Raw genomic sequence first — 21654 nt, forward strand, 5'->3', positions numbered from 1 at the left:
CGTGTTATGCAACTCTTGTATTAAGTTTTGCATTGTGTCGTCAAACATTGAAGAAGCGGAACATCCAAGCTATTAATCGAAGGCTGTTAGAGTAGATTGATTTGAATGCAGATTTTCGCTTCACTTTTTCGATAACGTCAATGTCGATATCATTGCAGTTGTCCTTTGGCCATTTATTTGAGTTTTCGCATAGAAACCCCGGTCGGGTGTACCATATTGAGTCAATAAGTTCCTTTACGGTACATCCTCTAGACACAACATCCGCCGTGTTACAATAAGTTGGTACATGACCCCAATGGGCACCTTTGGTTAAGGTCTGGATTTCAGAAAACAAAACAGGTCGAAAGTGTAGCAGAATGCATTTTCAGCCAATGTAAGACTATTTATGAGTCTGTCCAAAGAAAAATATTATAATATTTATGAGAAATTGTTTGTTTGATTTTTGATAATAAGCGAGCGATGAGAAGAGCGCCACAAAGTTCTAATTTTGGTAACGATTGTTTTTTGATGGGTGTAACTCTGGACTTAGCAGTGAGTAAACGAATAGTAGTAGATTTGTTGATAAAACGAGTGTAAATTGCGCAGCCATATGCCCGCATCGATACGCCACAAAATCCATGTATCTGAAGAGATTCCATATCTGCCGAAAAACAAAACTTAGGCACCTGATTAATAAAAGATCCGATAAGGAATTCAGAAAGTTTTTCCAAGCCCATTCAATGTTCAGTGACAATGATTCATCCCAATCCAACTATAGTAGCCATATTTCTTGCAAGAAGATGTTTGAAGTTATAACAACTGAAACCAAAATACCAAGTTGGTCGTAAAGTGACAATGCAACAGAGAGGATGGAACGTTTTGTAAGACGACCAGCGAGTAATAGTTTTGCTTCAAATGAAAAAATAAAACAATGAAATTTTAGTTCCATTTTAGTCTAAGAGCGTTAGTGATAGATGAATATACGTTKAGATCCTTTAAAGAGTCGTCTTTTCTGAATCGATGATGATTAGAATGCCATTTTGTTAATTTAAACTTTTCTAATCTAACAGTTGTGTTACCTCTTGCTTTATCTGTGAAAGCTCGGTTAGCCTGTCAGCACCACACAGTAAGTTGTCTACGTTCAGCTAGGTACAGCAAACTCCGTATACCGAGGTATGGTGCAGCAGCCATTGCATACGTTACAGTATTTGGTTGGTATGTCCGAATGTCCTCAGTCGGTGAACTCCTCCACAGAATGTACTGGAACTTTCGATCATCTTCGTGCATTAATACTTGCCAATACATCTTGACATGATTTCCGCAATGAGTGCAACCCTATTGAATCGGAAACGAAGAAGAAGAATAAAAAGTTCGCATTGGATTGTAGGACCAACCATCTGAATATCGTTTAGAGATTTTTGGGATGTAGTTCGACAGGATTTGTCAAATACGACTCTAAGCTTTGTTGTTGTATTTTTTGGTTTAAGAACGCAATGATGTATAAAATAATGCGGTTCGCTCAGATTCAGATTCTTTACGATGCTCATATGACCCTCTCGTAGTCGTTCATAAATTCAACGTATTGTGCTGTCAATTGTGGTGATTTGGCTAATTGACGTTCTTGTGCTTTGCGAAAAATCGTCTGAAATTGAGTTGCGAACAGGAATCTAGCAGCGCTGTACCCAATCTATAGCTTCCCGTTGAATTACTTGCTCTTGCAAGGATTACATTATCCAACGATGAATTATTCATATGAGTATGTACGGCTGCCTCCTGTTTTGAAAATAGTAAAGTAGCTGTTGGTTGGCCTGGAGGTGAACCGCGGTGAAGTAAACCATGGTGTTGTCGTGCACAAAGCTTACACCTGTGCGATGATGAACAATTGGCTACTTAATGCCCCTTTGATAAGCAATTAATACAAAGTCGAATTTTCTTTGCGTGATCGAAACGTTGGGTTTTGTTTAGCTACTTAAATCGTTCACAATTAAAAAGCTTGTGGTTGTTGTTAAAACCGAATTGGTACGATATGGTAGAGCAGGAAAATATTACACCTTTTGGTTGACTCCTTAATTACGGAGTGGAGTGTTTGTTAATACCCTGAACTGGCAAAGTACTACCATGTGGGTTGTCGAGTGACTCCAGATATTGGCAGTGTCTTACCAAAATTTCGATGAAATCTTCCCATGAGCGCATCGTTTTGAAATATAGCGACTCCTTCCACCTTTTGTTGGTTTCTTCATCAGATTTCTGCAATATTAGATAAATTAGCATTGCTTGAGAAATTTGCCTGTCACTACCCAGTGATGTCAAAGAACCATAAATAGCAGAAGCTTTATTAATCAAACTTCTAAGCTGAATGCTATTTGGTTTAACAACTCCTGGTAAATCAAATAGCGAATTTATTCCTTCCAAGAAATTAGCGTTTTGTTGCTATAACGTGCCTTGAATTGTTCTAACGCCTTGGGTAGTTTTCATTTGTAACCTGAAACGCATTTACAGTTTTTAAGGCTTGACCTTGGAGATAATTTAATGTTAATTATTTGTTTGAACGATGTAATAAAGTTTTGATAATTCGAATACTTGCCATCAAACGTAGGAACCTTAAGTGGTGGAAGTTTTGAACTTGATTCTGCTAATCGAAACGCTATCCGAAAATGAAACGTTGTTATCTTCTGCCAGTTGCGATTGGATAACCAATTTAGTTGTTTTGTAAAGTTCTTCTAGGTCAGCACGCCCTCCGTCCTCAGCATCCAATCTTTCGATGCTCGTTTGATTTGAGAGAATCTGCTTGAAGTATGACTCCAGGATGCCTAAACGACATTTGCATTCCGCCACTGAAAGAACCTTTCCACCTGGTCGAAAGCTAGCATTGATCATATTTGTAATACGTGTGATATTTTCCTTGGTGGTGCGTTGTTGTTTTAGTTCGTCCAAAGACATTGTAGAACGGTATTCTATGCGCTTTATATTGACTTTAAATTATTTCAAATAATTATAATTATCCTCCTGTGGGTAGTAGGTAATAAATGATTATTAATTTTGTATATATGCGAAGCAACAAATAAGCGCATATCACCTGGAGGAAATTGTACTAGCGAAACGTAGCGGCGACAAGTAGCTGTACTGTGCTGTGTTCGAGCGATGCTGTTGTGTCCAATAGTAAAAATGTCCAAGGCTGAAGATCCAATGACGATGATGTCCCACGATGCAGTCTAATACTGACCACCAAACTCCGAAAAGATATGCGAACAACGAAACAACTTACTCTTGCCACACGTTGGGCTCCAAAAAATGTAGTACTATAAATCTCTATTTTTAACCGCGCAAATTTACAAAACAGCGAAAAGTATAAGCGAAATCGTAGCAAAAGACTGAGTAACGACACTGTAAAGTGGTCATTATTAGACTAACTTTATTTGCACAATTCTTCTCCTTAAATAATATTCTATACAATATTTCGATACCGCTAAATATGTACATAATTCCGCTTTGTATTAATTCATATATTCATATATGTATGTGTTATGCACTTCTAACAGTTCATAAAACTAAGTACCTACTTAAAGCTATTGCTTCTTCATATATAATTTAGTTATTAAAAGAGAAATGTAAAAATGGGAACGCAGCTTTGCAATATGCTGATTACATATTAAGCTTAGTACATGCTAAATAGGACTAACTGGTGCGCACAAAAAACATACGTGTAATTGCAAGAGCCAAACATAGCGTTAGTAAAAGTGTACAGATGTAGTGTAGATTTTCCGCCGCTTAAAAACGTACTGATGCTGCGATTAGCATTAAATTTTTGACGATTTAATTGAGAAATGATTATTTTGTTTAAATTGTACCCGAGGTATATTTTTTACCAGATGTGTTCCCTCGTATGGATGTATGTATGTATGTACTTATAATGCGCGCGTATGTATTCGTACATAAGTACGCGTGTACATATGTATGTATATTTGCAGTACGGATAAACCGTGAAAAGAAAATTAGCATATACTTAACGTGGGTAAATATGTACATATATATATAAGTAAACGTATAGAGTTTCCGCTTATATGTTTTTCGTGTTATATGTATAGAAAATTTTACTATTTGTACGTATAAATACTTGAAAAGTTTTTTTGTTGTTGAAATAATTTTATGTTTTCACACAACGTTAAGCATTTAGCGGTAATCAATTATATATTATACGTACTAAGAAGCTGTTTTGTTTCTTATCGGTATTTCGGTTTTTACCGGGAAATAAACCGAATACTAAAACAGTTTGGTAACGGATTTCTTTTTGTACCCTGAACTGAGTATATTAAGTTTGTCACAAAGTTTGTAACACACAGAAGGAAGCGTCGGAGACCCTATGAAGTATATATATAAGTGATAAGATATCGTTTTGAATTTTAGCAAACGTTATTTTCTCGTGAAGAAGCTGCTCATTTGTCGGAACTACCTATATCGGAACACTATAACATATAGCTGCCATACAAACTGAACGATCGGAATCAAGTTCTTGTATGGAAAACTTTCACATTTGTCAATGTATCTTCACAAAAGTTGGCACAGGTTATTTTATAAGATAAAAATGTAATATGCGAAGAAATTGTTCGCATCGGCTTACTATAGCATTTAGCTGCTATACAAACTAATTACGAAATTTGGTATAGAATGGACACATATTTACTAAAAGAAATACTCCTGTGAAGGGTATATTAGCTTGCAGCCGAAGTTAACGTTTTTTTCTTTTTTTTTCTAACAGATGGTTAGAAGCGCGAACTTATCTTTGTTTTAAATTTTTGGCTTTTTTTATTAAACCATATATATACAGAGTGGGCCCAAATAACTGTCGTGCTTAATTTTTTGTAGAAAAAGTTTATTTTTTGATATTTTGAGCAATTAAACAATTTGATTTATTATAAAGACTGTTAGCTTATATTAGGACTGCTTAAGTTCAAATCGTTCACCTTTGATTTTTTTTACCAGCTTCAAACGTTTTGAAAACTATTGTAGGCGGCATGCACCACTTCATCTGGAATTTCGTCCCAAATTTTGATTAAAAGACGCTTGAATTGATCAAATCTTATGTTTTTCAAGTTTTTTAATTTGTCAAGCATGTGTCCCCATATACTGAAATCCAATGGACTCAGATCCGGAGAAGATGGAGCCCATTCATCAATCGGAATAGAACATGGCAAATTATCCTTACACCAGCGCTGAACAATTCTTGCTTTATGAGCCGTAGCAGAGTCTTGCTAGAAGCAATATGGTTCGTTGCCGAAGAGCACAGATAAATGAGGGTAAAAATGATCGACAAGCGCTTCATCCAAATAATATTGTGCATTGATTTTGACACCTTTCTCGAAAAAATGAGCGGGAGTTTGCCTGTTTTGGATATGGCCCTCCATACCATGACAGACGTTGTGTTTTGATATCTCTGAACGGCTAATTTATCTGTTGTTATATCCTGCATACTTGTTGCATACACGCGATCATTCTGGGGATTGTGACTTTTTTGCAATATGAATAGTTTTTCCTCAGAGAACACAATATTGCAACTTGCATGCAATAAACTACTTCTTTCCCGTCGCATTTTCTTCTGACGCTCCGTAAGGCCATGAATCCTCTTCCATTTGTAAGGTTTATGTCCCAAGTCCTCTTTTAAAACATTTCGGATGGTTTTCCGGCTCACCTTCAGCTCTTTGGCTGATCTAGCACAATTTCGCCTTATCCTATTACGCACAATCTTCACCAGCTCAGGCGTATACTTCTTTTTCGTCCAGGTTTTTTAGATATTTTAACACTTCCAGTTCTCTTAAATCGAGCCACAGTGCGTTGGACAAATCTCCGGTTTACATCAATGTCTTTCAGCAATTTAACAATTTCGCCTGTCTTTTTGCCTTCCAAATTTAATTTTTGCACTAAGTCTCTTTTTGCTTCCATCACTCACAAATTTTAAGAACTACTGATCAGGTCAAAAAAGTACTCAATTAATTTCACAATAAAATAAGGAACACAAGAACCAAATTCTGTACACTTACGCGAACATAACGTTGCTTCAAAAAAGTGTGACAGTTATTCGGGCCCACGCTGTATATATGCATATATAAATAGTGATAGAAACGATACAACTCACTTGTATTTCCGCCAGGGGTTTTGGGGACAATTTGAGTGTATGTATGTGGTCTTTGGTGTGTGTTCATTTGTGGCCTCTTCTCTCAGTCCTCTTGTTGCGGTGAATTTTGCGTGTTTTATTTGACCAGCAAATTAAGCTGTTAGCTTATTTTGTATGGAAGACTTATGCTAGTATTGTCACTGGCGAAGCGAATGCATTGGCGAGTCGAATGTTTTAGGCGAAAATTCGCCATGTTCATATTGTGACTGGCGAATGAACACATTTGCTCAACTTTTTTGTTGCCATACTAAAATAATTATGAAATGTAACACGAGTTCATCCGAAATTGACATATTTGACGTAGTATTGTTATTGTTTTGAAATTTTACCGTGATTTTAAAAAAAGTTTTTTTTTTTTTTTTTATATTCAAGTTAAATTTACAATCTGTCTTAATAATAATAGACAATAAGTAAATGTGCAGTTAAGGTACAAACAAATTGTGACCGATACTTCATTAAGTAACCCTCTGTTTAGTGACAGTATAATAGAAACAAAAGTCCAAACTACATACATACTAATTTACATAATTATTTGCTAATTTTCTTTATGTTAAAAAAAGAAAAAAAAAAAAAACATAATCATACACTAGTTTGTGTTAAAGTGCTGGTTTACAAGTTTAATATGTCTTTTCTTTTTAACCTTGTTGTAGTGGGTGCCTGTAGTAATGCCACTGCTAAAGGATTGGGATGAATCTCTAACCTGATTTTGTATCTTTCACTAAACTTTTTTATTTCATCTTTCACTTTGCATATTTTTAAATCTCTGTAAATAGTATGATTTGAAACATACCATGGAGCTTTTGTAATTGACCTGAGAGTTTTTGATTGAACGCCCTGTATTATTTTAAAAAAAGTGAATAAAAATGTTTAACAACGTAGATTTATATATTGAAGACAGTTATGTTGAAAAGACAACAACGAAATTACTTAGGCAGCGACGGTTTATCAGAGATCACTCTAATCCCATGGAACTTTCTTCAGTGTTGTAAATATCTATTGCTATAAAAGTGCATAAGCAAATATCACGTATGTACATACATAAATACTAACATTAAATATATTTTAGGTGATTCTGGTTATCCACTACACGAGTATCTATGGACGCCTTTCCGAAACGCTTTGGCAGGAACAGTGGAATCAAATTTTAATAAAAAACATGCAAAGGCAAGGAACGTAGTCGAAAGGACGATTGGAGTGCTGAAATGCCGTTTTCGATGTATACTAGGTGAACGTAAACTACGATATCCTCCTAGTAAAGCAACTATTATTGTAAATGTTTGTTGTGCTTTACACAATATTTGCAAACAATATAATGTGAATGATCTTGAAGAAGAAACTTTTGTTGATGTGTTAGTACCACTGGAACCAGTTGAAGGAAACTTCAGTGGGACAGCAGCAGCTCATCGCCGAAGACAAATTGCGAATGCATTGTCATAGTTTAGTTGCATCCCTAAAATATATGTACATATATGTAACATAACTGCAATAAAATATCTGAAATTAATTTTTAATATGCAGTTAATACGTTTTTTTATTTTGAGTATTTAAGTTTTTACCAGGTGTAGAAGCACCTTCCTACCCTTGGAATATCCAATTGGCGGCACGTAGCGATAAGAAGAAATGACTGGACTGACGCGCTGTTGTTAACTCGGCTATAATCGCGTAAGCGGTGACTACGCCAATCAAGAAGAAGAATATTTAAGTTTTTTTAATTCCAATTCTTTTAGTTTTATTTAAATTTTTTCTTTATATCGCCTATCTTTTCAATATTTTCTTCCTTCTTTCTTTCTTCTTTCATTTTATAAAGCGCCAATTTTTCTTTTTTTACTTCGTAAATTTTTCTCTTGTATCTAGAAATTTCTTACACACCGAATGAATATTTTTCATAATACCGACAAGGCTTTCTTGCGTTTCTGCTTGCTTCTCCAAAGCCTTCATACGCAAATTTTCGCGCTCCTCCACTCTGCTCGTAGGGGCCTGCCTAGACGTAATGCTAACATTTGCAGCTTGTTCAGGCTGAACCTCGACATCTTCCAKATGTTCTTCTTCTAAATATGCAGGTGCAGGTGCAGGTGTAAGTGCAGTGCTTCCAAATGCGGCTCCGCTTGGATTCACTGCCTGCTGCAAACTGAGCAACTCGKCYACGGCCTGCTCCAAAGGCGTTAGACTGCGTTGGGTGTATGGTCCTCCACCTGTGGCTGCAATCTCTTTTCRGTTATCTGCAATTTTCCTTTTTAATTTTATCTGGTAGTCCAACCAAACCTAAGAAATACACAAATTAATACAGATATGTACATATATACAAGCAAAATTGTTTATTCTTACCTTATTCTATTCACTGCCACTACGTATTGGATTCCCGATATTGTTCCATTCTGAAACAATATCTTCCCACAACTCCATCCTATTTTTTTTTTTTTTGTGGAGCCAAACGGCGCCATTCCTCTGGCTAACTCAGGACTTGCTTCCATCAACTTCACCATTACCTCAAATTGCTTTTGAGTTGTTCATTTTATTCTGAAAATAATTAAATTTGTAATGAATTAAATAAAATAAATAAATATTTTTAAATTTTACTAACGTTTTCTCCATTTTTAATTAGATTCTCGAATGAAATAAACGTTCGCCAAATTTTGACAGTTGAGGCGAAGCGAATTTTATAAATTCGCAAGTGGCAATACCAAATATTAATTTTCGCTAGTTATTTCGCCACGAAGTGGCGAATTTACTGTGCGCTCGCTACTCGCAATTCGAAAAAGCGAAATTCGCCTAAAATTTCATTCGCTTCACTAGTGACAATACCAGCATTAGCCATAATTATGTTGGCTTGTCATAAGCTATCACAGCTTGTATATTGAGCTAGAGGCATTGCCAGTTCATCGCTTTTTTCATTCACAATAGCTAGGATTTTCTCAAAAAGAAGTAGTTGGTAAAGCGAGAAATCTAATTCTGACAAATAAAAATGTAAATAAACCAAAATTATAGATTTTTTGGATGAGTATTAAACTAAAATTAAGACAAATATGAACACTTGTTTTCAGTTTTTTGTATTCTGTATCACAAATAACTGAAATAAATATATTTGTATAGCATATTAATATTCCGTTTACAAATTTGAAATTTCGAACTAAATTATATATCAGCTGATTGTTCTTGTCCGCATTACCAACCTATTTAATTTTTAGGCGAATATATGGAAGTGCGTTTTATCTGTCCATGATTTAGCTATGTGATGGTCAAATAAAACACGGCTATTATATACTTATATATAATATATTTTTTGTAGTTTGCACCTTTTGGTTTTTTCTTTTAGCGCAAATATTTTGCTTAGTATTCGCATTTATGTATTTATTATTAGCATTACATGTATTATATCGCCACTGCACTGTACTCTTATGTGGTGACTGCACTGTTGATTCCTAACTTTTTTCCTGTTTTAGCTGCACTTTCTCGTCACAGCACAATTTTTTTTTTTTTTTTTTAATTTTGCTTAGATTTAATTTTTTTTTTTACCAAATAAAAGGAGGCCTCGTCTTCTGGAGCAGTCCGTTTTGATGGTTGGGTGGTGTCGAGTTGTGGTGTGATATATACTCGTGTTTATTAGTGTGGGGTTCTTCATTTGGAATATCTGAATTTGTGGTGTCTTTATATGTGGATCACGTTAGTGTGGAGAGCTAACTCATCTATTCTGGTTGTATCGAAAGGTTCTGCGAAAGATTTATGGTCCTTTGCGAGTTGGCGATGGAACGTTGAGCTATATGAGACGATATTGACATAGTTAAGCGAATTAAAAGGCAACGGCTACGCTGGCTAAGTCATGTCGTCCGAATGGACAAAACACTCCAGCTCTGAAAGTATTAGACGCAGTACCCGCCGGGGGAAGCAGAGGAAGAGAGAGACTTCTCCTTCGTTGTAAAGATCATTTGGAGAAGGACCTGGCTTCGGTTGGAATCTCCAATTGATGCCACGTAGCGAAGAGAAGRAACGACTGGCGCGCTGTTGTTAACTCGGCTATAATCGCGTAAACCTTGTCTACGCCAATAAAGAATGAGAAGAATTTCAGTTACAGGGTTTGTCCGGAAAGAGTGGTGCAAGCCGAAAACGCCGCTTTCGTTAGAGCAGAGGTACGCGATAAAATTCTGTGTGGAACTCGGTAAATCTGCGACAGAGACGTTTGATATGATCAAGCAGGCTTACGGAGATGTTGCTTTAGCAAGAAGTGGTGTGTTGTGGTCTCACCAGGCCTTTTTGAGGAACCGGGAGGAGGTCGCTGATGAAGACCGGAATAATAAGCAAATCCAAAGTGAGAACGATGCTCACATTGTCATTGTGCGTCGTCTACCATGAATTTGTTCCTCCTGGACAAACCGTTAACGCCAAGTTTTATGTGGAAGTCCTCAAGAGACTCAAACGAAGAGTCAATTAGGTCCGACAAGACATCGGAGCCGATCGGAAGTTTCACCTCGACAACGCCCCGGCTCGCACCTTCTTTGTTGTGAACAGCTACCTAACAAAGGCCGGCATTCAAACGCTTGGGCAGCTGTCCTACAGCCCCCCTTCCCGGACTGTTTGTTGTTTTTTGCCTGAAAAAGCCGATGAATGTGGTTAACAACCTCGACCTTCAAGGCTATTCCGGAGAATGCCTCCCGTAACGACTTCAATGCTTGAAAATCGCGCTGCGTCGATGCAGCAGTAGCCTATTTTAAAAGTTTTTAAAAAAATTTTACGATTTTTTCAATGAATTTTTTTAAATGGAATCATTCCCATTATTTTTCGAATAAACCCAAAATCTAGTCGCATTCTCGTCGTTTACAGTCATTATAATGGAATGTGGTCTCGAGACATGTAGGTTTTAATTACAGATATACCCATTCATTAATGTTTGCTCCAATATTTTCGTGATGGTAAATTTTTCAAAGGCATAATTAATGCTACTACAAAAAAAAAAACTAAACTTTCACCTTTCTGAGTCCTCAATTTGAATCCAAACGATGAAATATAGCAGTTAGCATCTAAGTAGTAATTTTAGCAAATTATAAGCATTGCGTAGAATAAATTTTTTTCCATACTGTGCAACTAAAAATTCCAAAAAAAAATTTATGGATTAGTAGTCCTGAAGTAAATGCCAGAAAACGTTATGCACTAAGTTAACATTTATATTTGTAATCTGACTATATTGTTGTATTTTATTCGCTCTACTATTCAAACTTATTTCTAAATTGTTTAACAATGTAAATACGTAAACACTATGAAATCTATAATTTTAGAGTTCCGCTGATTCTAACTATTCTCAACCCTCGTCCGATCTGTCGCTTGACGATGAAAAAGAAACACTTCGACGAGAAAGAGAAAGGCATGCTCTAAGCCAATTGGAAAAGGCGAGGGTAAAATAATGTTTTATATTTAATAAATTTAATTTAATTTTAAATAATTGAAACAATAGGGTAAACCTGTAGCTTTTGCAGTACGAACGAATGTTGCATATGATGCTACGGTTGATGATGATTCGCCAGTTCAAGGAAGTGCCGTGTCATTTGAAATAAGAGAATTTCTTCACATTAAAGAAAAGTATGATAACAATTGGTGGATTGGAAGGTTGGTTAAAGAGGGTTGTGATGTCGGGTTTATTCCAAGTCCAGTTAAGTTGGAACATATTCGTATACAGGTAAGTTCAAGTAATTTAACTATCACTCTATTTAGATGGCCATTACATATTATTTTTATCGAAAGAACCAGACGAGGCCATCCAGATTATATGGTACTAAAGTCTCTTCAGCAAATAACGTAGGAGCTGGGGAAACAATGCGTGGTAGTACACCACCAACACCTGGTAAGTTGGAAGTCTAAGATTTCTCAAATGTAAAATAAACAAGTTGGAAAGGCCTAAGAGTGTAACCGAACATTTTAGATTCTCTCAACTTGCAAAGTAAAAACCGTAAAACATACAGTTGTGTCCAATCAAAACACATTTTAAAAATTTTAAAGTGTTGCGCATATCTAGCAGTTTAGAAATTTTTTATTTAGAAATAAGTTAATGAAATGTTATTTATCAAAAATTTAAAAGAAAATATGAAATGAGAAAGACACGAGATAAAAAATTTTATTTTTTAAATTCAATTTCATTTACACTATAATTGAAATTAATGTTTTATTTAATTTTTTTTTATTGAAACACAAAGTTTAGTTTAAAGTATTTTATTTATATAAGCTGCTTTTGTAAAAGCGCAGAAAAGATAATTTGTGTTTTATTCATTAAACGAAATAAATTAAAAACTATAACTATAACTAGAACATATAATTTGGTTTACTTATGTTTACTAAAAACATAAAAAAAAAACAGAATTGACGAAAATTCCGAACGAACGAAAAAGTCCGAAAAAATTTTTCAGAAAGTATAGTGGTAAGCTTTGCTTAATAAAGACATGATAAAAATAAAACAATGACTAAAGCGGTCGTGTTCCCACTTTTGAGGTAGTTAAGATTGTAAGTGCAAAGAAGTTAAGCTCAATACGAATGCGAGCATTTACTTTCCAATCCTGAAAATCATGTATCTTAAATTTCATTTTTCAGTTCAGTTAATCTAACCCTTTCATGTCCAATGTTGCCTACTTCTTAGTCTTGTTGCTTCCATTCTTTTGACGCGCAGTTTTTTGCATTATGCAGTCTCTTTTATTGAGTAAGCTTGTCTGTTTTTCTATTGTAAGCTAATGTAAGCTGTGAGATATCGTTCATTCAGTAGCCACTCTCCGAAAAGTGTGAAAATAAATATAGAAATAATAAAAAAAATGAAGTTGTTCATAATAATTTTATAAACGTGCCAGTAAGTAACATCCTGTATCTAGCTAAGCAGGACGCTAAGGACTTTGAAATTTTTATAAATTCATATCTGCATCAGGACTACAAAAACCCTGTAGGCACATATTTCATAACTGCTCCGATTTTTATGTTTTATGAATGTATGTCTATTTGTATATTACGTAAAATGTATTGTTTGTAAAATAACCCATCAATGTTTTAATATGTATTCCTCCATACAAATGAGTGGCTGCCAGTAATAATACAGCCTCAGATGAAACGCTTGAGTTCATAGAGGCATAAAATGGAAGTAATTTTGGCAATTCGTTCTATTTAAATTTCAATTGTGTCAATTATGCATAGTGAGCGATAAGAACTCAGGTTTGTTTACTTTCTGCAATAGAACTGGGCCCTGTTCGGGTTTCCATCCAGGGTGTTTTAGAATTATCGAACAATTCAACAAATTGCATCAATTCTAGATAATTTACTAGTGCTGCATCTCTGACATCTGTTTTTTTTTCAATGGTAGACTTGCACTTTCTCGGCTTTGCTTAGGGAATAGCAATTCTACCACGTTTCTGAACCTTTTGTAAAAGGAAATTTTGCTTCTTGCGTAGGTGCCTGCGTAGGCCGCTCTAATGGTTTTTATCGATGTTACGTTAAGGAAGTCAAGTTCTTTAATTTCAGAACGAATTGTTTTTGCTATGCCTTCTTCCGTGGTCGTATCGTCCAGATCTTGTACCTCCACTATGGTTTTTTGCTTCCGTGTTTTAATTTACCTGTTTATTCAATGTTTCTCCTATCTCTTGTCTGTGCCCTTCAGTGCTTTAGTTTAGACCAAAATCTCTCCTTAGCTGTCTTTTTTCATTCTTAAGTCATTACAAGTTCCTGTGGTGCCCCATTCATTTTGACAATTCGCCGGTTTCTGCAATTACTATGTCATCGGGTCGTAGGCGTTGTATAGTATTTACATTCTTCTTTTTCCTTTGTGTCTTACGCTGAGTCTTCTTCGCTTGGCGATTTCGCTCATGCACCTTTAAGATTACCATATTTTCTCTTCCCTTACAAGTCATGTCGACTATCGTTTTCGACGATTGATCTTTGTGGGAAGTTTTCGCTTTTTCTGGACGTCTTTATTTCCATTTGCTTCCCGACACTTGGCGTTTTAGGTGTTATTTTGACAACCTTTGGCTGACATTACCCACTACTATTTAATTCAAGCTGTCGGGTGTGCTCATCTTTGTCGCCTGCATGAAGCTTCGCGATTGAGCTAAGCAATTTCCGCATGGAATAGTTGATGGATCGCTGTTGCGTACGCATCATATCGGTCAATTCTGGATAATTTCTCCTAGCTCAAACATATGATCTGATTTGCTTAGTCTTCCCTTTCGTGAGGAGGTATTTTCTTGCAACGCCGGTGTTGAAGATTTGCCCCTACCCACATCCACCTTCTTAAAAGGATCCATCTCTACGTATTCACTGATATATTTATATATTTAGTTAAGTCTATGAACAATAATTCTTGCAGACTAATGGAGAATTAGGATGCAAATTAGAATTCTAAAATAATTAAATTACAATTACATATGTAGATAATTTAAACTAAAAAAAAGAATTGAGGGTATTAATACCGGATACTCTAGAGTGAGAAAAATCAAGAGGAAGAAATCGAGTTAAACTCACGCATAGCACGCTTGAGAGGAGCATATTCCGCAAAATTAGTACTTACCCTTTTATAATAGAATGGGAAAATAGATCTGAGACAATGCTGAGGAGTATTGAAGTTAATTTTCCCTAATAAATAGGGACAGTCAAAACCTCCATTAATAACATTGAAAACAAATGAGAGGCAGAGAACGGACCGTCGATTTAACAGTAGTTTAAGATGTAAAAGCAATAAACGAGATGTATACGATGGTTTGGGTCAACGAACTTTAAGGAGCGGAGAACAAATTTAAGAAAAATCTTTTGAACACGCTCGATCCTATTAATTGACGATATACAATATGGTCTCCAGATGAACACTGCATACTCCAAAATGGACAAAACAGGTATACAGTAATTTCAACGTGTAGGGGTCGGAAAAATTTGAAGCATTTCGACGAACAAAGCCGAGCACAGGGAATGATTTAGAAGTGATATAGTTGATGTGATTACTGAGAGAAAATCTGTTGTCAAAGGTTACCCCAAGATCTTTGATTTCAGTAACGCATTTTAGGCGGCAATTAGAAATATTCTAACTTAAAGGTAAGATGCTCCGTCCCCTACCATAAGATCTATGATAAAATTTATCTAGATTCAGAAAAAGCTTCGATTTCAGACACCAATCATAAAAAGTATCAATATCACATTGAAGTTTGAATACATCTTACGAGTTTTTGATTATTGCGAAAATTTTGAAGGGAAGTGGACCAAAGCTGCTTCCTTGTGGCACTCCCGAAGACGAAATATATGAATCAGATGACACGTCTATTGTGCAGATATGATTTAATACACTGCAAGAAGACAGAGTGAAGCCCTAAAGATGATAACTTATTAACTAGAATATTGTGTGAAACTTTATTAAAGGCTTTAGAGAAATCTGTGTAGACACAATCTACTTGAAATCCAGCGGAGAATGCAGACATGCAATAATCGCTAAAAACCGCTATGTTACCCATGCTGATTGACATTAATCATTGATTTATTGCAAACAAATTATTTATATTTAACAGAACACTCAAAAATATTTGAAATAGTATAAAGTTTAGAAATAGGCCTGTAATTGGATACTACATCCTTTCTACCACCTTTAAGAATAGGGGTAATGCAGGTGAATTTCCAGTTCGAAGTACAATTCCCAGGAGAGAGAGACTTATTGAAGATAAGCATGAGAGGATACACCAAGACAGTACAATTTTTTATAAGTACAGGCGGAAGCCCATCCAAATCCAATTTGGAAGAAGACTTACTATCGCAAATAGCCTTGGTAATATCATCCTGTACAAGACAAAGAGTGAAAAAAATTACGGATAGGAAATTATTAGCTGAAAAACTGGAACTAGTACCAGGATCATCATGAACATAATTCGATTTAAAAATTCAGCAAACAAGTTGGAGATTTCGCCAGGAGTGCATGCTGACTTATCACCTCAGCGTAAAGCAGAAGGAATGGCCGAACACGCTCGATTTTACAAAGCTTCAAAAAAACTTTGGGTTCGACTTAATTGTAGACTCCTTACTATTAATAAACCTTTTATAGAGAAACTTTTCCAATTCATTAAACACTTTTATGTAGTGCTGATAATGAACAAAGGAAAAATGAGATTTAGTTGAAGAGATTTTTCTGTAGTATTTATTTCTAAGATTTTTTAAACGTTTGAGACCCTTAGTATATCAATGTATTTTTTTTGAGCAGGATATTATAATGAAAAATTTCCTGAATTGATTTCTTAAAAATGGAGAAACTATTAGCTGTATCTAATCCGAAAGTAAATCATCTCATTTAATCTCAATGAGCATATTGTTGAGTCGTTCAAAATCACAAAATGCAAAATTAAAACCAATCAATAGGTTTAACAGGAGTGAAAAGATTATATCCACCTCAAACGCTAGCGGAGAATGATGTACGGTGGCCGGAGTTATTGAAGAGAATCCATCAAGAAACCTAAATTTTAAATTATCACTGAGAAAGACTAAGTCAAGAAATCGATCGGGACTATTTGAATATGAGTTGATTTGAGTCAGATTTAGCCTAAGCAAGCTATCAATGAGAAATAACTCCTGAAAAGACGAAAAATTGGAGGGAATGAGAGCATAATTATAGGAACAACCAGACCTGACGATATTGCTTTGATTAAAGTCACCCAGAACACAAATATTATTCTCTTCCATCTTCTTTAATACCAGCGAGGAAATATTATTTGCATGCAACTTATACAACTCTAGAGGACAATTAGGAGGGATGTATGAGACTACAATGAGCAGGGTGTCATTGATACAAATACATAGTTGGTCCAGAATAGAATCGTCATTACCAAGCATAATTAAATGAGGACGATATTTGCGATGAACTGCTAGGAGAACACCATGCCCTCTTAAACAGCCAGTTTTTTCGTGAACTCTGTCCTTACGGAAGACTTAATGAGATTTGAGTCGAAGTATTCACTCTCAAAGTAACTAGAATCCAGCCTGAGATTGAGACTTCAACAATAACGATAATATCGAAATTCAAATGTGAAGAAAAGTTGCGAGTAATATTTTATTTACACCTAATACCCGATCAGTTTTGGTAGTACACCTTAAGACTGGAACAATTAGAGGAAGGTGCAGAAAACGCATCAATAAAGTCGTGATTAACAGGCACATCAACTAATCTGCAGCGTTGTTTTCCCCTCCCTTTGAAAAAACTTAACGGGACGCAACTTAATACAAGAAGGCCACACTGAAGACGAGAAAACGGCATTAAAAAAAGATGGGGACACACCTAACTTAAAGTTTATCCTCTTAAGATTATTAAAATCAGTATCTTTTTTAATTAATTTATAACATAAAAGATGCTCTCTATCAACATTAGCATGTTTAACCAAAAAAGATATAATATCTTCTTCAGTGACTAAGTTCTTAAAGGCTGACAAGTAGATCAATTTCTTGGGTATGACGGTATCGAGATCACAATTGGCATTAACACCAACAACAGTTGAAGCAGCTGGGGATTTTTTGTTCCTAGTGCTCACTTTTAACTTCAAATTTCCATTAGCAGTAATTGAAGTAGAAAAGTTCAAATTAAAAGAATCATCAACGGCAACTGATTGAGCAGCATTAACAGCGAGACAAGGGCGATCTGGTTTAGCGGAAACTGTTGGATTGTTTTTGGCTTTCGAGTGAGTGTTGATATTCCTAGCAACATCGTCAGCATATGTATTGGCATAATTAACTGCATTGGGAGCAGCAGCTGGTCGAGCCGCAGGAGCAGAGTAATCCACGCGGACGGTACCAGAAGAAACTGAAGCAGCAACGTTTAATGGAGCTGAATTTGTACCATTATCAGCTGCAGTAGAGAGAGTGAACCAAGCAGCAGATGGAGCGGCAGACATTGCATTCGGTATAGCGGGGGCGAGATAATATATACTCACATTATCAGTAGGAGTAGAAACAACAACGTTAGATGGCGAAGCATTTGTACCCACAATAGTCGTAAAAGGGAGAATGGAGCAGTAGCATTAGCAGTAGTTGAAGCTGCAGAGAATGTTTTCGGTGTAGCGGGAGCGAAATAATTCACACTCACATTATCAGCAGAAAGAGCAACGTTAGACGGAGAAGCGATTGTATATGCATTTGTAACAACAGCAGTCGCAGCAGTGAGAGTGAAGTAGGCAGCAGAGAGAGCATTCGAAGCTGGTGCAGAGAACTTGCGGATAATTTGTTTCCTCCGAACTATCGCGCATACTTTACAATAATAAGCATTTTTGGATTTCAGCAATTGAATGCATTTTTGGCAGGTGATCTTGGGCTGAGCATGACATTAATATATAATAAATAATAGAGCACGGAGCAAAGAAAAAGTACGTCTGTTCACAGTGACAACTGATTAAGATTTTATTACTGTTATTGTTGTTGTCATAATAATTTAATTCTTCTTCATTAACCAGTTTTACCAGCGCATCGTGTGCAGTGGGCGAGCCGAAATAGACAAGAACGGTTGTACCTTCAGGACCCCAGTTTTATCAGCCACTCTTGCGGCTTCTCGTAGGGCGTCGCTTATTTGTTTTAACTTATTTCGTTACTAACCTGCCGTTAGGCCCTATATTGTCAAAAGTGTGCTCAATAATGTACAAAAGGTCTGAATACATATTTAAGAAATAAACTCTCAAAAACAGTATTTTTGTACCTTGAAAGCTAACCACTYCTTTAACGCATTAACCCCCAAATCAAATCTGGTGGTAGGAAATTGTTTTCATTTCCTTATTAATTCATGGACAAAAAAGAAGGAAAAATGGGTGTCCTCACCTGGGGACAAGTGGCAGTTTAGGTATGAAATTGAGCAAAGTACTTGCTTTCAACGCAAAGTGTTTTTGTACAGAATTCAAAACGACAGCGGCACTTAAAGTGGCAAACTATGTATGTATCGCAATTGGTTTGTTAAGCGTTCAGAATGATGACAGTTGTTTTTCGGCATATCACCAATTACTGCGGATGAAGGCGAGGTTGTCTGGATGATGTAGGTTTCAGATACATTCTCACAATTTGCCGTCTGATTGACATGCATACACCCACCATGCATAGTAAAACTTAAAGTCTCTAAGCATTGCTAAGAGCTAAATCCAAACACTATATGAAAATTTGCTACCACCACCTTTTTCCTCTAATGGACACCCTATATAAGCTGATAGATTGATCCATTCGGTCTACTCCTCTTATGAATAGGTTATAATTTATAAACAGTCAGGGTATATCGAAATTCGTTTTTTCCTTTTGAATATTATAGCAGTGCAGAACGTAGAACCGTAGGTCGTGTCAGCTGATACGACCTATCTTATGGGCGCGCAATGTAAGTGCACAGTGAAAAACGTTACTCCCTTCTCTCTTTGACGTARGATGACGTAGGAATCTACAGCATTTTGGTTTTTGCCGTGGAAACGTGTCAGCTGATTACTCTCTCAAAACCTGCCAATATCATACTGTAGTAATTAGCAACTCTTATAATTCAATCTGTTCAATATGTTTGAAATTTTCTTAAAATAACTCAAAATCAGAGTCGAATGCTATTATTTATAAATATATAAACTATTTTTAATAGATTGTTTTCAGTTTTGATATTTTATATTATAAAAAATTGTAATTGAAAACATAAATGTGTACAAAACTATATATGCGTATTGAGCAATGGTAACATTGTTCAAATGGGAACAAACAAAGATGGCTGAATTCTGCGTTTTTGCCACGTTTTTCACTGCTCACACATTTTGCTCGATGAGAAAGGAAAAGGAAGGAAGCCAGTAGGGTTCTCCACTGTTCCTGCTATTACACTATCGTCGTACTTTTCCTAATGGCTCTATATAATAAAATTTGTTCCCATTGTGACCAAATTATTTTCCTTCCATCGTTCCATTGTATTCTCATTATTTTTGTCAGAACGATAATCATATTCTGCTCTAGAACTTGTTTTCTTAATTTATTTAATGGTCATACGTGTACCCTTTTGTTCCATTATCTCTATACTGTTCCCAACTGTTTTAGATCGCATAGCAGGTGGTAGTTAGTAAAAAAAAATTATCAAAATATATAATATTTTCCGTTGGTACTATAGGTAATTTTGGTAGTACGGACTTAACTACTCGTTCACCAAATCTAATAGGTTTTCCCATTATATGTTTTGCTGGATGTCGACCAAAGTATTTAATCATAAACTCGTCCACTGAGAGTGTTTCGTGAAGAACTCCCCATTGACTAGAATTTCCCTGAATGAGAATACATCGATGTCTTACGTTAAACATTTTGTCAGCCGAACAGACTATACTGTTATCAAAAAAATGCAGGTTTTTATTTATTTATTTTTTGTTTTATTTCTAAGGACTATTTTCGACGTAACGCATTTGCAACCATTTTACACTAAGCATCTACACTGCAGTAAGTCCGCTCTCTAAGAAGTTGGAGATCGCCTATTATACTAACAAAGCTATCTACTCGTTTTTGAACCGAATCTTTTAGTAAAATTTCCTGCTATAATTAGGTGAAACCCGTCTCTCCACTTCTTTAAAGGCGTAGACAAGGTTTACGCCATTATAGCCGAGTTAACAACAGCGCTCCAGTCGTTTCTTCTTTTCGCTACGTGGCGCCAATTGCAAGCGAAGACAAGTCCTTCTCCAATTGGTCATTACAACGAAGTTGAAGTCTTTCTCTTCCTCTGCTTCAGGCGGGTACTGCGTCGAATACTTTCAGAGTTGGAGTGTTTTCGTCCATTCGGACGACATGGCTAAGGCAGCGTAGCCTATCTGTGTCTTTTAATACGCTGAACTATGTCAATGTCGTCGCATATTGAATGCGATTTTCGATGTGGCCAACGCCCAAAGGATCATAAATCTTTCGCAGAACCTTTAACGTCGACTCACCAGACCTTGTCGTCCATGCCTTCACAATATAACAGGACGGGAAGACTGAGTGATTTATAGAGTTTGGTTTTAGTTCGTCGAGAGAGGACTTTACTTCTCAATTGCCTACTTAGTCCGAAGTGGCACCTGTTGGCAAGCGTTATTCTGCCTTGGATATACAGGCTGACATTGTTGGTGGTGTTGATACTGGTTCCAAGATATACGAAAATATCTACGACTTCAATATCATGACTGTCAACAGTGACGTGAGAGTCAAGTCGCGCTGCGACAACTGTTGGTTTGATGATAGGAGACGTTTCGTTTTGTCCTCATTCACTGCCAGACCTATTTGCTTTGCTTCCTTATCGAGTTTGGATAGAGCAGAACTAACAGCGCGGTTGTTATATTCTGCAGCTCGTGAACTACCTCAGTACTTCTATTACATCATTCGGCATGGCAGAGAACACCAAATCCTTTTCATCATTTACAATGGCAGAGTCAGGGGGAATGACTATTATGTCTTATTCAGAATCGTCGTCTTCTTTCTTCATTATCCAATCAACGGCTTCCTGTAGTTTTAAGAAATCATTCTGACTCTTAAAAACCTTCCGATATGTCATAATTAAACTTATAGAAACCACC

General features: G+C 36.1%; 1 protein-coding gene across 12 annotated transcripts in view; it reads left to right on the forward strand.

Moving 5' to 3' along the window:
- The window catches only part of LOC108968753 (voltage-dependent L-type calcium channel subunit beta-2), a 393950-nt gene that overhangs the window by 67781 nt on the left and 304515 nt on the right, over window positions 1-21654 (forward strand). For 11 of the 12 annotated variants that reach the window (XM_018932974.1, XM_018932982.1, XM_018932981.1 and 8 more), the window contains 3 exons: window positions 11416-11532; window positions 11592-11813; window positions 11879-11978. In XM_018932974.1, coding sequence (XP_018788519.1) covers window positions 11416-11532; window positions 11592-11813; window positions 11879-11978 — 439 coding nt within the window. The remainder of the gene's footprint in view (window positions 1-11415; window positions 11533-11591; window positions 11814-11878; window positions 11979-21654) is intronic. The other variant, XM_018932979.1, reaches the window with a different exon arrangement.

The sequence above is a fragment of the Bactrocera latifrons genome, unplaced genomic scaffold, assembly GCF_001853355.1.
Source record: "Bactrocera latifrons isolate USDA-ARS-PBARC rearing strain unplaced genomic scaffold, ASM185335v1 scaffold_229, whole genome shotgun sequence".
Taxonomy (NCBI): domain Eukaryota; kingdom Metazoa; phylum Arthropoda; class Insecta; order Diptera; family Tephritidae; genus Bactrocera; species Bactrocera latifrons.